Source organism: Octodon degus, unplaced genomic scaffold, assembly GCF_000260255.1.
Source record: "Octodon degus isolate 3935 unplaced genomic scaffold, OctDeg1.0 scaffold00007, whole genome shotgun sequence".
Classification (NCBI taxonomy): domain Eukaryota; kingdom Metazoa; phylum Chordata; class Mammalia; order Rodentia; family Octodontidae; genus Octodon; species Octodon degus.
In genome coordinates this window covers 33,190,600-33,207,145 of record NW_004524583.1, presented here as the reverse complement: position 1 = coordinate 33,207,145, position 16,546 = coordinate 33,190,600, and the positions used below count along the sequence as shown (strand labels likewise).

The 16,546-nt window shown below is 49.0% G+C and overlaps 2 protein-coding genes across 2 annotated transcripts; one reads left to right on the top strand and one right to left on the bottom strand.

Annotated features, from left to right (window-relative positions):
* Positions 1 to 1,603: 1,603 nt before the first annotated feature.
* Positions 1,604 to 2,992, bottom strand: Isca2 (iron-sulfur cluster assembly 2). Its single transcript, XM_004624859.2, has 4 exons — positions 2,896 to 2,992; positions 2,641 to 2,743; positions 2,453 to 2,568; positions 1,604 to 2,097 (listed from the first exon to the last, which is right to left on the bottom strand). The coding sequence occupies exons 1-4, from the start codon at positions 2,964 to 2,966 to the stop codon at positions 1,923 to 1,925; spliced, it is 465 nt and encodes a 154-aa protein (XP_004624916.1). The 5' UTR covers positions 2,967 to 2,992; the 3' UTR covers positions 1,604 to 1,922.
* A 324-nt stretch (positions 2,993 to 3,316) lies between these two features.
* Positions 3,317 to 15,169, top strand: Npc2 (NPC intracellular cholesterol transporter 2). Its single transcript, XM_004624858.2, has 5 exons — positions 3,317 to 3,476; positions 10,900 to 11,007; positions 12,897 to 13,069; positions 14,407 to 14,521; positions 14,865 to 15,169. Exons 1-4 carry the CDS (start codon positions 3,395 to 3,397, stop codon positions 14,491 to 14,493), a joined length of 450 nt encoding a protein of 149 aa, XP_004624915.1. The 5' UTR covers positions 3,317 to 3,394; the 3' UTR covers positions 14,494 to 14,521; positions 14,865 to 15,169.
* The last annotated feature ends 1,377 nt before the right edge of the window (positions 15,170 to 16,546 follow it).

Genomic DNA, 16,546 nt, shown 5'->3' with positions numbered 1-16,546 from the left:
TCAGTGGCAGGACCTGAGTTCAATCACCAGCACCAAAAAAAATCACATTTCTACCTTGCCAAGGCATAGTAGACTTAACATCCCTAACCCAAAATCCAAAATGCTCTAAAATCCTAAACTTGGAGCACCAATGTGATGGCTTGAGTGGAAAATACGCCACGCAACCATGGCTCATGAACGTGATGAGGATCACTGCGTCCCACCGCCTTCGGGAATGTAAATGAATTTCCTGCTTAGACTGCAGTTCCATGCCCAGCATATCACATACGTGTATGCACATCCGAAGTACTTAGGGGCCCAACTTGTGTTGCTGAGATGGGGTGCCCTCCACCCACTGCATAGTGGCCCCGGCTGGCCTCACACTGGCGGCAGTGCTCCTGCCGCAGCCTCTTGAGTGCTGGGATTAGAAGGCGAGCGTCTCTGCATCTGGGTGGTCCCACTATTTTGGATAAGGGGGACTACCTGTATTAAAAACCAGGATTGGTTAGTAATGAAAGAACTAATTTTTAATAAAAAATACTGCAGACTGGGGCTATATCTCAGGGGCACAGTGCCTGCCTGGCAAGCAAGAGGTTCTGAGTTTAATTCCCAGTACCAAAACAAAAAATAAAGAATCTGCTTCAACTACATGATGGGGTTGTTTCCACTAAATTCAAGCTCTTCTTTTGAGACAGGACCTCACTATGTAGTTCAGTCTGGCCTCAAATGTGAGGCCAGCCCGCTTCAGTCTCTTGAGCACTGAGACTGCAGGTGTACCATCATGCCAGGAGGTCTAGGTTTTCTCACATTTCCATTTTTTTTTTAATGGCAAGTTTTCTTACTAAATAACTTTAATTCTTACCCAGTTCAGCACATTTTTGCTATAACAAACTTTTAGGGTCCCAAGGAAAAGATGGACTTATCAAATAACTTCCAGAATCAACCCAGTTGTGATGAGACATAATATATATTAGATTTTTTTAAAAACACACTGAAAAGGTGACTGCTTTTCTGAAATTCAAATATAACTTGGCATCCCGCATTTCATCCGGTAACCCAAGAGATCATTACCTATTATCTACAATAGTGAAGCAACTACTTCCTGCTCTGGGTAAGACCAAAGCACTTTCCACAAGATGGGTGAAGCAACATATCCTGGGCACAGAGAAGCTATTTTTCAAGTAATTCAGGTATCAGCAGGGGTTTGGTCCAAGACTTCTGGTGGATAGGCTCCTGGTTTCATGAGTCCTACAGACTGACAAGTACGCTAAGTATGGTATCTGCCTACCAAGCGGTTAGAAAACAGGAAAGTCAGTAACACACTCAAGATGTGTAAAACGTAAGACTACATTTCATTTGTCTTTTTCATCTGTTCGGGCCTTCGAACCACGCTCAACCTAACTAATTTGTGATTGTGACTTAAAAAACAGTAAGAACCTTTTTTAAAATGAGGTTTTTATATATCATTATACAAATATGTACAAGCAATTCTGAAGGCCGAAGAAGTCACTCCAAATCTGGAGGCTTTGAGGCTCTGTACATAATATTAGGTCTTTTTGTTTTCCAGATACTGTCTTGCTATGTAGTTTAGGCTGGTCCTATACTCACCATGTAGCACAGGCTGGCCTTGAACTAGCAACAATCTTCCTGCCTCAGCCTCCCAAGTGTTAGGATTACAAGTGTGTGCCACCACGCCTGACTGTATTGGGTTTCAACCAGTAATTAAACCCGAGGTAACAACATTTGGAAGCTTGGCCTTAGCATCATATGGAGGGCAGATGGAGGAAGGTGATTCTGGCCAAGTGTGAAAGCTTCACACACTCTTAAATTAAGGAAAATAACACTGAGAGAAGGATATGATTAGAAACTTCTAGAATTCTACTAACCCTGGGTTTCTCAGCTTAGTGCAGCGGCTGACAATCTCAGGGTGCCCTGTCATCTTGTCAGAGTTTGATAGAGAAGGATGACCCACAGGAGCAGCCTTGTTGCGCTTGAGGATTGTTCAACACCTGGAACGAGCTTCGGATCAGCTCTCGGCTGAAGTCCACCTGGGCGCCTTTCACGAAGGCCAGGCTATCAGAGTCAACCACCACTCTCGCCCCACCCTGTTCAAATACCCTGCAAAGACAGGAGGAGACAGCAGTGAACGCGGCGGACACCAAAGCCGGCCCAGGCCAGGGGCGCAGCCGCTCTCGCTTCTGAAGTACAGGGCAAACACTCCTTGTTACCGCTAAGAGGCGCGGATTTTCTCCTTAGGATCAATGGACTGAATACTGAAAAACAAGTTTAAGAACTCAGGCTTTTCACTCTAGTCCAGCGGGGCTCTCTCCCGTCTTTGCCGCGACCTAGGCAGCGGCCACTTCTCGGCGTGCGATGGACGCTATTTTTAGCTCGTCTCTGGATCTGCCGCAGCAGTCCGCGCCGAACTGGAGGCGCGCCCACCCCTCCCCGAGGCCCACCCCATCCTCCTTGCCTGTCGTCCGGGTGGATAACGGTATCCAGGGAAAATTTGTACTGGAACCCGGAGCATCCACCTCCCTCCACCTGCAGCCGGAGGAACTCTGACCCTTCGGTGATTTCCAGAAGCCTCTGAAAAGCAGAAAGCCGATGAGGAGCTGCGAAGCGCGAGGCGCGCGCGACGGGGGCCCCGCGTCCGCCTACCTGGACGCAGCTGTCCGTGAGGCGGATCTGCCCCTCGCCAGCCTCGGGACTGGAGGACGACGCTCCCCGACGCGCCTGCCGCTCCGCTGACGCCTCGAGGACCCTGTCGCACAAGGAGGAAAGATGGGTTCGGGAGAAGGGGCAGCCGGAGACCCTAACGCGACGGCGTCCCGCACACCGATACTCCGCCTGACTGTCTCGCGCCAGGCCCTCCCCTCCCATCTCTGCTGAGAGCAAGTTACAAGTGTTCGGCACCTGCCCCTCCGCCAGGGAACGAGCGCTCTCAGCACCAATGCCGTTAGGGACGGAGCCCGCGCGGCCGCCATCTTGCCCCACAAACCCCGCCCCGCGCAGCTCCCTCATTCCTGCCTCAGCCGGGACTCGGAGGAAAAGGGGGAAGTCTGTGGGCGGGACCTCAAGGAGACCCGCCCCTCATGCATGTCTATTGGTCAGTTCAGGGCAAACCGGGGCTTGATTGGTCAGAGCTGCCCCCGGCGGAAGTTAGGCGCGCCAATGCAGCCGCGTCGGGGCGGGGCTACGAGTTCGCCCGCCTAGCCGCGGATTGGCCGATGGGCGGAGACCGCGAGCGGGCTCGGGGCGGGCTCGGGGCCGGGGGCGGGCCGGGGCGGGCCTCCGTGGTGTTCGCTGGGGACCGGTGGCCCGACTGGGCTCCTCCCCGGGCCAGCCCCTACAACTTTATCTTGTGACCGCGGCCGCCGCTTCTTTCCTGGAGCCGGGGTCCTCGCCGTGCGCCATGGGTCTCCTGGCCGCCGCCCTCCTGCTCCTGGTGTGCGTCTCCGCCGGCCGGGCCGAGCGCGTGCAGTACAAGGACTGCGGTGAGCCCCGGCCGCGCGCTCCCGGAAGCCCGGGCCGTCGCGGCGCGCGTTCCCCGGAGCGGGTGGGCTGGCGGGGGCCGAAGGGACCAGCCTCGAGGAAACGCGGCGGCACACAGCTGTGGCTCTTTGCTGGCAGCGAGTGCTTTGGGGGTCCCTGGTCGCCCCTGAAGTGGACCTCTTGCCGAAGTTGTCTAAAGTTCGAAGGGCAGGCGTCTCAACCCGGCGCTGGAGTTGAGATTCTTACGCCCGCCTTTCTGGGGTTAGCCCGCCCGCTCCCCACCCGCGCCCCCGATCCCTCCGCCTTTCTTAGTTTCCCTTTTGCTGACAAGTCGGAATTCAATTCCTGTTTTCATGATTTATTGTGTTACAGAGTATCTTCCTTTAGACAGGAGTTTGGGGTCAGTTTGCTGGATCAGTCAGATTCCTAGCTCTCCCCCTGTAAAGCTCATGTGTCTGACCATGTCTTGTGACGCATCAGCCCCTCTCAACGCTGTGGTTGGAATCTTTGTCGGAAAATGCGACAAGCAGCCGGACATGGTGGCGAACGCCTGTAATCCCAGCACTCAGGAGGCTGGGGCAGGAGGATGGCGGTGGGTTCTAGGCTAGCCAGAGCTACATAGTGAGACCTTTTCTCAAAACAAGCAAGAAAGGCAGCAGGCATAGAAATTCTGAGTTCAGTCAGTCAAGTCTGTAGAATTAATTGTTGGAGCAGAACTGTACAGTTGTGTTGGAGGTGGAAAGGTGCAATGATACTGATGTTGTAAAAATACCTGAGCCAAAAGGAAACATGAAAGTCAGCTAGTCAGTCGTTGATTTCCAGAATCATTAACCTGCCTAAAGTCACATAGCAAAGTAACCAAGACGAGGTTGGAAGCTGGGCGCGGTGGTGCATGCCTGTAATCTCAGCACTTGGGAGGCTGAGGCAGGAGGATCATTTGAAGGCCAGCCTGAGCTGGATAGTGAAACTCTGCCTCAAAAAGACAAAAAAAAAAAAAAAAAAATCCAGGTTGGGGAGAGGGGGATCGGAATGACTGAAGAGCAAAGACCTCTGGCCTGTTAATGCTTAAGAGATGCTGTTTCCTTGAGGCAGGAGACCAGAGCTGGAAAGAGGCATCTGTGTGTCTGCCTACCGCCTCACCCTCCGCTAAACCTAGGGGCCAGCGTTTGGAAGACAACACTGTTAACTTTATTAACTCATTCAGTCTTCCGCCTTTTACAGAAGCAGAAGCAAAGGCACACAGAGTAACTTGCCCAAGATCTCACTGCTCATGAGCAGCAGGAAACTGGTGGGTCTTTGTGAAGGAAAGGAGAAAGGAAAGGAAAGCAAGGGCCGGCAGAGAGGGAGAAGAGGAGGGAGGGAGGGAGGCAGAGAGGGAGGGAAGGGGGGAAAACTGAAATTGTAACTTTTTCTATTTGGGGGCAAAAAGAACAGAATACAACCTATGGAATGACCTTTTTGAAGAATTCCTATCATAGATTTTCAATTTACATTTTTGGGTCTTTTTTGTTGTTGTTTTTTATATATAGTTCTTGAACTCACTATGTAGCCCAAACTGGCCTCAAACTTGAAGTGATCATCCTGGCTCAGCCTCCCAAGTGCTGGGATTACAGGAATGGGCCACCACACTAGACTCTCCCGTTTATTTTTGAATTGAGAAATACAATGTAAAAACTTGTGCACCCACATCAAAAGATTTTACAGTCCACTCTAAACCCACTTTCTTCAGAGTGGGATTTCTCAAGTGAGAAATGAGAGGGACCAGGCCAACTTTAGTTTTGCAGTGTTTGCAGGTTAGAGCAGAGGGCTTTGTTGTACTGAAGTCCAGGAACCTCTTGTTAGGGGGAAAAAAAAAAAATTGAAAAAGCTGTAAGCACTACACAGCCTTTAAATAAGCAGATAGAAGCTGGACGCATGATGTAAGCAATGATTTTCTTTTTTTTTTTTTTTTCTTTTTTTTCATTTTAGGACAAGGTCTACAGGATCTACAGGGTCTCACTGCAGAGATCATACTCGTACCTCCTATTTACAGCCTCCCAAGTGCTGGGATTACAGGTGCACCCTGGGGGCAGGCCCCAGGATCAAACTCCTGGCCCCTGCATCTGCCTAAGCAAGCACTTTAATCCGCTGAGCTATTTGGCCAGCCCAAATTGAAAAGGATTTTTTTTTTTTAGCAATGATTTTCAACAGCTTCATAATATTTGGGGAAGATGGGACAGGTGAGAGTGAGAGCTGGTGAACTTTTGCTGTGGGGAGAAAGCCAGAGGGCAGGAGACTAGACTGTCCTGTACAGACCAAGGTGGGGCAGTTGGTCACGCGATGGTAGAAGTGGTTCTGAGGGACTCTTGAGCCTAAGGGCAGGAACAGGCCGAATGGACGAGGTGCTCTGCATGGGCGGCTCTGTTCCCATTGTGCTTTCACAGTGTGGAGCTAATCAGTGGCTGCACAGCACACTCTGTACCCTCCGCCTGCTGCCTTCATGCATTCTGCTTTGGAGATGGAGTGCATATTACTAGGGACAAATAGAGTCACTGTCGGTGAAGTCTTGCAGAGAAAGCAGCTCAGCCTTGGTGTTACAAGGGGACTTGCTGGCCGTCCTAGAGCAGCTGCTCCAGGTTAAAACTCATGGGCTGCGTCTCAGGGCGGTGATAAGGACGACCGCACGCCGCCGGTGCTCCAGACGCTTCCCTGAGAGCTGGCTCTGTTGCGTCACCTGTCCTAGAGGGGGAAGAAGGGGAGGCCAAGTGAGGCCAATTCCTTGAGTCTTAGATCTGCCTTTTCCAAAACATGGAAAAGTCACAGTAATTTTTTTTTTTTATTTTAAAATTTTTAGGGGGCCTGCCCCTTAGCTCAGTTCTTTAAGTGGCTGCTTCAACAAAGCAGTCCGGCTCAGGTTGCTGCGGTTTGATCCCCACAACTCAAGCCAGCCAAACCCGTCCTGAAGGCATTCGGAGCAAAAAAAAGAAAAAAAAATCCCAAAATTGTTATCAGTACATTTTAGGTATATACAGCGATCACATTCATCATAGGGACTTTGTACCTGTGCGTGATATAGCTTGCTACTTTTTTCCCATACCCCTGTCTTCCTTTCAGCCTCTCCCTCATTTACAAAATCTTTGTTTCCAGTTTTTCCTTTTCTAATTCCCCCCCTTTTTTTTGTGGTGGTACGTGGGGATCAAACTCAGGGCCCTGCACTTGCCAGAGCTTTACTGAGCTCTCTCCCCGGCCCCACTTCCCCTTCCTTTCTTTTCCCATTTCTCCTCCCTAGTTCCCCTTCCCTTTGAACATTTTCTTCCTATTTCACAGTACGTGTCACACATCCTTATTGACACTTTTGGTGTCTCACACCAAGGATATAATTGCAGTATTTATACATGTGTGTCTGTATTTCACCCGAGAGTGTGTTCTCAAGGTGCGTCCATTCAGCTAGAAGCGTCTCAAGCCTACTCTTTGGTTGATGAGCGTGTGGGCAGTTTCCAAGATTTAGCAACTGCAGGCTGCTGCTGTGAACATGTGTGCATATATTGCTTGGGTATGATGCTTTTAATTCTTTTGGGAAAATACTAAGAAGGAAAAAGCTGGATTGAATGGGACCTTTAGTTTTAGCTTTTTGAGGAGTCTCCACACTGATTTTCATGGTGGTCGCGCCGGGCTACACTCCCACCAACAGTAGAAAAGGGTTCCTTTTTGCCCACGATCCCACCAGCACTTGTTATTGGTTGATTTCTTGATCATAGCCATTTTTTCTGGGGTGAGATGGAATCTCAGCACTATTTTAGTTTGTCTCTCTCTCTCTCTCTCTCTCTCTCTCTCTCTCTCTCTCTCTCTCTCTCTCTCTCTCTCTCTTTATTGAACTCAGGCCTTGCACTTGCCAGTCAAGTGCTTATTCTACACTTGATCTTAGCCAAAAGGCCGAGAAGCGATATCAAGCGCTTATTCTACTGAGCCATCTCCCCGGCCCTGCATCTCTTGAATGACCAGTGCCATTAAACATTTTTGCTATGTATTTATTTGCTATTTCTATTTCACCTGAGAAGTGTCTGTTCATTTCAGAGGCCCACTTTTGGAATGAGTCTGTAAATCTGGAGGGTCTGATTTTTTTGAGTTCTTTAAATATTCTATGTATTAGTGCTTTATCGGAGCTACACCTGGCAAAAGTAATTTCCACATTAAACATTGAGTTTTAGATCTGCCTGTTCCAAAACATGAAAAAGGCACAGTAATTTTTGTTTTAAAATTTTTAGGAAGGGGGCCAGGGAGATGGCTCAGTAGAATAAGCACTTCCCTGGCAAGCACAAGAGTCTGAGTTCAACCCCCAGCTCCACAAAAAAAAAAAAATTAGGTGGTCTTTACCCTTTATTGGTGGTTTCTTTTGCTGTGTAAAAGCTTTATAAGAAGATGAGATCCCAGTTGTTGATGCTTTGTAATAGTTCTATGTTGGGCGGGGGAGATGGCTCAGTGGAATAAGCGCTTGCCTGGCAAGCACAAAGGCCTGAGTTCAATCCCCGGTTATGTCAAAAAGAAAAAAGTTCCTATGTTACTGGGGTTTTATTCATCAAGTCTGCCTACACCTATGTCTTCAAGGTTCTACCTATTTTGTCTTCCAGTAAATCGTTTCTGTCTTAATATATAGATCTTTGATCCATTTCAATTTTTGTTTAGTGCATGGTAAAAGATGTGGATCTAGTTTTAATCTTCAGCATGTGGAAAGCAAGTTTTTCCAGCACCATTTATTAAACAGGCTTTCTTTCAGTAAAGATTTTTGGCTTTTTTGTCAGAGAAAGGGGGCTAAGCTGTCTGGAGTTGTTTCTGCATCTCCGAGCCTGTGCCAGCTGTCCTTGAATCTGTCTTTTGCCAGTGCCATGCCATGCGCATTGTGATAGCTTCGTAGTATGATTGCCAGTCAAGCATGGTGACGCCCCTTCTTGCCTTTGGTGCCCAGAATTACTTTTGCTAGTCTAGGTCTTTTTTGGCTCCAAATTAATGTTAGGATTGTTTTCTTTGATTCTGAAGTCGTGATAGTCTTAATGCTTTTGTTTTCTAACCTCTAAAATAAAGAGGGTAGATTGTAGGGTTTTTGATCTTCTCAAGTGCTTCAAGGGGCCGGGGAGATGGCTCAGTGGAATAAGCGCTTCCCTGGCAAGTGCAAGGGCCTGAGTTCAATCCCTGGTGCTGCCAAAAAAAAAGGATCAAGTGCTTCAGCTCCCCTTCTTCTTTGCTCCCAAAGTACAGCTTCCTTAGGGCCTAAACATGAGTGAGGTGGGGGCTGAGACTGGGAGAGGGGAGCAAAACTGTAAGGGGGTTTCTATTTTAGGTTCTGTCAGACTTTCCCACAAGCTCCAAACTCCCTAAGGCAGCCTTTGCTGTTGCAGAGGTAGAAAGATGGGCCCTGCTCTCTGTCTTCCTTGGTGCAGTTGGGCCACCAGGGTTGCCTGCCAGCTGTTTTTGCATAAAACGCCCATGCACTCATCCCAGCCCCCAGCATACAGCTTGCAGTTAAGATTTTCATGTTCATCTCTGGTAGAAAATGAAATGGAAAACAAGAATTTTTTTTTTTTTTTTTTTTTTTTTTTTTTTTTTTTTTTTTCTCCTTTTTTTTTTTTTTTTTTCAGAACCAGGGATTGAACTCAGGTCCTTGTGCTTGCCAGGCAAGTGCTTATTCCACTGAACCATCTCCCCGGCTCCACAAGAATATTTTAACAAGACATTCAGAAGAAGATTGAGGCCAGCATTTTCTTTCTTTCTTTTCTTTTTTTCTTTTTTTTTCAATATATTTATTTATTTAATGTCTGTGTGTGGCCAGCTCAGCCCACCAGGGGGCAGGGCTGGCTGGCATGTGGTGCTGGGGGATTGAACCGCAGTCCCTGTGCTTTGCTGAGCTTAGCTTGTTCTAAGTAGGTGCTTTAGACCACTGAGCCATCTCACCAGCCCTCTTTCTTTCTTTTTCCGGTCTTTTTATCTTTTTTTTTTTTTCTTACTGAGTTTTCTTATTCTTTATTTTAACTAGTACATGTTTTCAATGCTTGATAATTACACTCATCTTTTTTTTTCTTATCTTTTTGACACAGTCTCTCTATGCAGTTGAGGCTGGCCTTGAGCTCACTTTGTAGTATAAGCTGGTCTTGAACTCAGAAAGATCCTTCTGCCGCAGCCTCCCAAGTAGTGGGATTACAGGTGCGAGCCACCTGGCTGATGACAACATGTTCAAGGTTTGAGTTTAAACCATGACCTCTAGCATTAGGAATGCAATACAGTGACCGGCCAAATAGCTCAGCAGACTAAAGCTCCTGCGAGAGGCCCAGGGGCTGGGGCCTGCCCTGCCCCCTGGGTGCGCTGAGAGACTGTGCATGGAGGTGACTGGGCGTGGTGGCATGTGTCTGTAATCCCAGCTCTTGGGAGGCTGTAAATAGGCAGATCACTATGAGTCCGATCTATTAGTGAGACCCTGTACACCTTGTAGACCCTTCCCTAAAGTACAAAAAAAAAAAAAGGAGGGAATGCAATACAAGATTCTAGAGCAGCCAGGTTTGGTTGTGCATGCCTATAATCCCAGCACTTGGGAAGCTGAGGCAGGAGAATCACTGCAAGTTCAAAGCCAGCCTAGGCTGCCTCACTAGTGAGTGCAGGATTGGCCTGAAGTACAAGTGAGACTGCCACAAGAATTTTAAAAAAGAACAATCTAGGAGCAGGGAGCAAAAAAGGAAGTAAGAAATAAGAGATAGTATATAAATGTCCCAACCCCCCATGACGAATGTAATCGTTGTGTACTACAAACATGCACTAATACAAATAAAACTTTTAAACATCTAGGCCCCTTCTGAGTTTCTTGGGATATAGATATAGGTGTAGATATCTATAGATATAGATATAGATATAGATATAGATATTTTTTTTTTCAGGACCAGGTATTAAACTCAGGCCCTTGCGCTTGCCAGGGAAGTGCTTATTCCACTGAGCCATCTCCCGGACCCTTCTTGGGTTATAATTTAATCCCTTTAATCTTTTGCACATGGTCTCTGGATATCTGACAAATACTAACTTCGTCTTCATCAGGAAATGAACCACATCCATTTGGTCTAATTTATAGGTTATGATTTTTGGAATAAGGCAAACCAAGATTCTCATTTTGTGTTGATTTGTTTGAGTGTTTTCTCTGTAGTTCAGGGTAGCCTGGAACTCACTGTGTAGATTGCCTCAAACTTGCAACCCTCCTGCCTCAGCCTCCCGAGTGCTGGGATTACAGGTGTGTGCCACCACCTCGCTGCCACATTCTTCCTTGAATTGCACACTGTCCTGAAGGTCCGTCACAGAGAAGCAGAAGTGAATGAATGCACTCCAAAAGGAGAGGGGCGCACCGGCCCAGAGGCAGTGGACGGCCTCCCTGGTCTGCCCTTCCTCCTAGTCCAATGCCTTTTATTTTTTTAGGATCTCAGGTTGGAGTTATAAAGGAGGTGAATGTGAGCCCGTGTCCCACCCAACCGTGTGAACTGAACAAAGGACAGACCTACAGTGTCAATGTGACCTTTACCAGCAGTGAGTACACATGGCTTTTGCCCTGAGATTTGTAGGAAAGCAGAACGTGAGCATCAACTGTTGAGAGGTCCGAGGGGCTGTGCGCGCCGAGAAGGTGGCGGTCGGGCCCTCTGGCCTCCAGCGTTCCCCATGCCTCAGCCACGCTTTGCTCCCTGGGTCCCCACGCCCCCTTCTCCAGATCCATGGTCAGATGGGCTTCCACTGAGGGATTTCCCGCCTAGGGTTGTCTTGTCTCTCTCCTGTCTTGGCTCCTGTTGCACAGCAGGCCCTACCTGCTTAGCTTCCAGGGTCAGACCAGACCAGGTGTGTTCAGGGTGGTATGGCTGTAGACCCGGTTCCGTAAGCTTCGTTGTTGGGGTTTTTTTTAATGAGTTTTTAAAAATTTTATTTACTTATTTTTTGGTGATACCAGGGATCAAACACAGGACCTTGTGTTTGCCAGGCAAGCACTTATTCCACTGAACTATCTCCCTAGCCCCCGATTCTGTAAGCTTTGAAACTCCTCTAAAATGTCATTTCTGCCGAGCATCCTGACACATGCACTTCGAGGCTGAGGCAGGAGGATCACCACAAGTTTGAGACCATCCTGGGCTACATAGTGCGCTCAAAGTCAGCTGAATTACACAGTAAGACCCTGCCTCAAAAACCCAGGGGAAGTGCTGGAGAGATAGCTCAGTGGTCTAAAGTACCTGCTTAGGCAAAGCGCAGGGACCACAGTTCAATCCCCAGCACCACATGCCACTGCAGTCCTGCCCCGAGTGGGCTGAGCTGGCCACAAAAAAAAAAAAAAAAAAAAAAAAAAAAAAAAAAAAACCCAGGGGAAAAAGTGTTATTTTAAGAAATCTACCATTCAACAGGTGCACTTCATATTTTACAGGCCCTGTGAGAGTTAGGGAACTCACCCGGGACCCAAGAAACAGCCAAAAAACCTGAGTTGTGTTCTTTACATGAAGACTTAGTGCTGAAGCTTAGTGTTCTCTTATACTTCGTCCATCGCCTCTAGATTCCCAAGAGTTGAGATAAATGTCTTTTTTTTTTTTTAATCTCTGGACAGAATGTCTACCTCAGTCATCTCCTAGTTTTCCATCCTGTGGAACTAGCTACTCTGTTGCTGACCCTCCCAGTTCTTACCCTGTCTTGTTCAGAAGGCTGAAGTCCTTTTATAGCTCTGAGCTCCCTGGCTTTTCTCCCGGCCTGTAACCTGGAGGTATATGCTTTCTTTTTTCTTTCTCCCCTCCACTTGCCGCTGACATGCTGGAGTTTGAATCCAGGCCTCCAGTGAGAGGCATGGGCTGTGTACCCCTGGCCAAGCTGGGGGGACGAGCTCTCTAAACGGAAGTCATCCCCAGACAGGCAGGAACAAAAAAGCCCTGCACCTCCAGAATGCCCTGTCAGCGCCTGGGTCTGGTGGCCCTAATTCCATGGTGCTTTTTGCCTCCTGCCCAGCTTGTGATGTGGAGGTTAGAGGTTTCCGAGAAATGTACCTGTTTTTAATCTTATCCAGGTGTCTGAAATGTTCCCTCTCTCAGTGTCATCACAGAACCTGGTATTTAAAGCACACGATACACTTTAATAGAAGCCTGTATAAATAGCAAATAGAGAGTTTGCCGTCAAAAGTCAGTTGCCTCACCGCATAAGGTTATTCGTCCAGGGAGCTCGGATTCTCCTGAGAAGCGGAAGGCGTGGGGGCAGGGTGGATGGGGGGAAGCAGCTTCTGCCTGGTGGGGCTTGCACCGTGCTGAGCCTCACACGACTGCGGCGACGGCACCGGGGAGGCGGCGATGCTTCCGGACTTTCTAGTAACCAGGCTGTTTGAGAATAAATCTGAAAATTTAATTTAGAATTTATAAGCACACTCCTTCCTTGCCCAATTCTCTTTCTTCTTGTAGATACTCAGTCTACAAATAGCACGGCTGTGGTGCATGGCATCGTGCTCTCCGTCGCCATCCCCTTTCCCATTCCCGAGCCCGACGGTTGTAAGAGTGGAATCAGCTGTCCCATCCAAAGAGACAAGACCTATAGCTACCTGAATAAGCTGCCCGTGAAGGGTGAATACCCTGATGTAAGAGCCACTGCTGTGGAGGACGTCTGCGGCCTGGGGCTGGGTTAGAAGTCTGAGGCAAGGAGCAGAAAGCAAAGAAGGGGCAAAAGGGCCCTCATCTCTGTGGTGCTAAGCAGCTGTCGGGAAGGAAGCGATGAGGGGGACTGTTAGGAATCTGGCAGCCGGGCAGGTAGTATCTGTCCTGTGCTTCGTCCTTACACCGTAGCCTGGTGTTTAGCTGGGAGCCTAGTGATGCCACTTGTGCACACCGCACGAGGCTTGAGGGGCTTGAGCCTCACGGCTGCCTGCGCCGAGGCCGTACTCTCTTGTCTTACAGGTGAAGAAATTGAGCCTCAGAGTTCACACCACAAAGGAACCTGGCAGCGTAGATTTAGAGCTAGGTCTTCTACCTCCAAAGCCTAGACAGTGTAAAAGACTCTAGGCGAGTCCCAAATAGTTGAAGATGCAGGTTGCTGTAGCGTCATCCTCAGAAATCCTGGTCTATCAGATGCCGAGGGGGAGAGCAGTAGGGATAGGCACCGCTGCAAACGCGACTCTTCCGCTCTGCTCTCTCCCCTTTGCTTTGCCAAGCTCTACCTTCACCTCTAACCTGTTCCTCTTCTGCCTCCCGTTTTCCTGCCAAGCACTGTGAGCAGACAGAACTGGAGTGAACCAGTATGAAAGACAGGAGTGAACAGTGCTGTAATCCCAGCAGTTGTGAGATGCACACAAAATTATTTAAATGTAAAATTATTCTAGTAAGGTTTTATTTACATGCCACTGATCAAAGAGGAGAAGAATGCTTTAGAAATACTTGATGCATTGACTAAATTCTTTTTTTTTTTCTGGAACCAGGGATTGAACTCAGACCCTTGTGCTTGCCAGGGAAGCACTTATTCCACTGAGCCATCTCCCCGGCCCCTCATGACTAAATTCTTGATGAGATTAGTAACACCAACTCATAAGAAAAGCCTTTTGGTTCACTATTTTTTGTTTGTTTTTGTACAGGGTCTCTCTGTGCAGCTCAGACTTGTAGCGATCCTCCTGTTTGCAGCCTCCCCAGTGCTGGGATTACAGCAGTGCCCACCATGCCCTGTCTCCATGGCTGGCTCCGTGTGCCTGGGGGCAGGGCCAGCGTGGCATGTGGTACCAGGGATCGAACCCCAGTCTCTGTGCTTGCTGCCCAAGTGATTTGCTCTGCTTTGAGGCCACAGGGTCTAGATGCTAAGGTGGCTTCATGACGGTTTAGGGAGAAAAGGGTGAGGGATTTGGTGGCTCATTATAATTGGGAAACACGATTAAGCCAATTGTGGGTTATGGTCAATCCTAGTTCACTTTTCCCCATTCTTTTTCTCCAGATAAAACTGGTGGTGAAATGGGCACTTCTGGATGACAAAAGCCAAAATCTCTTCTGCTGGGAAATCCCAGTAGCGATCAAAGGCTAGACGTTGTGATGCCGCTATGTCCACACGGGTAAGAGGGCCTGGGGGAGGGAACGGGGGGAGTCAGGCCTGAAGCTGAATCAGTGCCGCAGGCGGGGAGAGTCAGAGCTGCTGTTTGATGCCCACAACGTCCAGAAACGTCCAAGACGCATTTTCTTGAGAGCTCAGACCTGTAGCCTTTGTAGCATCCTTTGCGGAGTTAAAAGCAAGGACAGGAAGTAGGACCGTGAGTGGGTATAACTGCCTCATGGCTTGTGCTTGGGGGCGAGGCCGAGTGGCTCAGGGGTCTCGGACAGCTTGCTTTGGGGCAGTGGCGCCCGCGGTGGGGAGCGGCTTCCATGCCGCCTCTGCAGCTGGGGCTGTTGCACCTGCAGGTCCCTCCGCTGTAAGTGCCTCACAGTGTAGTGCATCCGGCTCTACACAGCATCTTCAGCCCTGTGGCTTCAGCAGTAGTGACTTGCTCTCCGTGCACCCAGAGATCCGCGGAGAGAGGTGGGACAGAGGAACTTCGCTCCGCTGGCTGGCTCTTCTGTGGCTGTCTCGTGTCTCTTGTTCTGTCTTTGCTAGTTTTCATTAAAGACAATGCTTGGTTAGCAGAATTTGATTTTTTTTAACAATATTAACTTGTATCTTTTGCTGTATCTGAATCTTTAAATAAAGAAAAAGCAAAGTTGTCTGCGTTTGGGCTGTGCTTACCTGCTTCTTTCGGACAAGCTTCCTAGATCCATGGAGGAGGGCACCCAGCTCTGTGGCTCCAGAGAAGACCTGACTCTCAGGGGCTGCCATTTCCCCAGGCAGAGTGGCATACGCCTCAGCACTCGGGAGGCGCAGGCAGGTTGGTGGCCTCAAGTTCAAGGCCAGCCTGGGCTGCATAGTGAGGCTTTGTGTCCAAAACACCAAAAAAAAAGAAGAAGAAACTGTCTTTTCTTCCTTTTTGCTTAGTCTTTTAACAAGATAAGCTTGTTTTCCTTTATGGTGCATAACCCTATACCACTGAGCAGGCCTGAACGGCAAGCAGGTGCTCTAGCTGAGTAGTGTCATCAGAAGGGGTACAGCTGAGCGATTGTTTGGGAGCCGTCAGCATGGCCAGAAAGGCCTCCAGGCCTGGAAGTGGCGGCAAGCCCAGTAATACCAGTTAGGTCCCGGAGTAACGGGTATAATCTCAGGACACACAGCTGGCTGCCTTGTATCTGCGTACTGTGGCTTTTAGGTGGCCCGCGAGTCACGACCCAGTTAAGTAATCCAGACCTGGGAAAGTCGTGTCATTAGGTTGAGGTAGAAGGAAAAAACTTTTCTCACTTCCCATGAAGTGGAGTTCAGCAAACACCAGGAGCAAGTAACTGATGTGGTCTGGTTCTTTCAAGCCACTGGCTTCCCTAGACCTTTGGTTTCTTGGACCTGTGAGCTTCCTAGGAAACCACCAGGGGACAGCAGTGGGCCAGGAATGAGGTTCTCTGCAGCCAAGTTTTGCGGCCATTCAACAGGACTACAGCTGATGGCACTTGTCGCGTGCAGTCTAGAGGGACCGCCATCCCCTCTCCCCGTGCAGACCCTCGGCGCATCAGAATCGGGGGATCCACAGGTGCTGAACTTCTGTAATCTCTGACTTCAAACAGCCTTTAGTTGCATCCTGGCTCTTGGCTACATATTGGACTCCCAGTGTGATCCTTAAGTCACCTCCTCTTAGGGCCAGGAGGCGGCGCAGGGGCCTAAGTGCACCGTGACAAGCACGAGGTACTGAGTTTGATCACCGGTATCAAAAGTAAGTAAGTACACAAATAAATAAAAATACTCCTCCTGTGCTTCAGCTTTAGAAGGATGCGGGGGGTGAGGGTGGAAGGCAGTGAGGCTGTAAGAGGCTTCGATGACCTGTGGCCTGCACTCTGTTTATCTTCAGCTGTTGTTCCAAGACAAGCTGCTCTTCACCTAGAAATAGCAGAAAAACCAGGAGGTCCACTCTGGTTTGTGGTACTGCGCCTCAGAAAAAGGGCTAACAGCTGGGCAAGGTGGCACACCTGTAATCTCAGCACCCAGGAGGCTGAGGCGGGAGGAATGC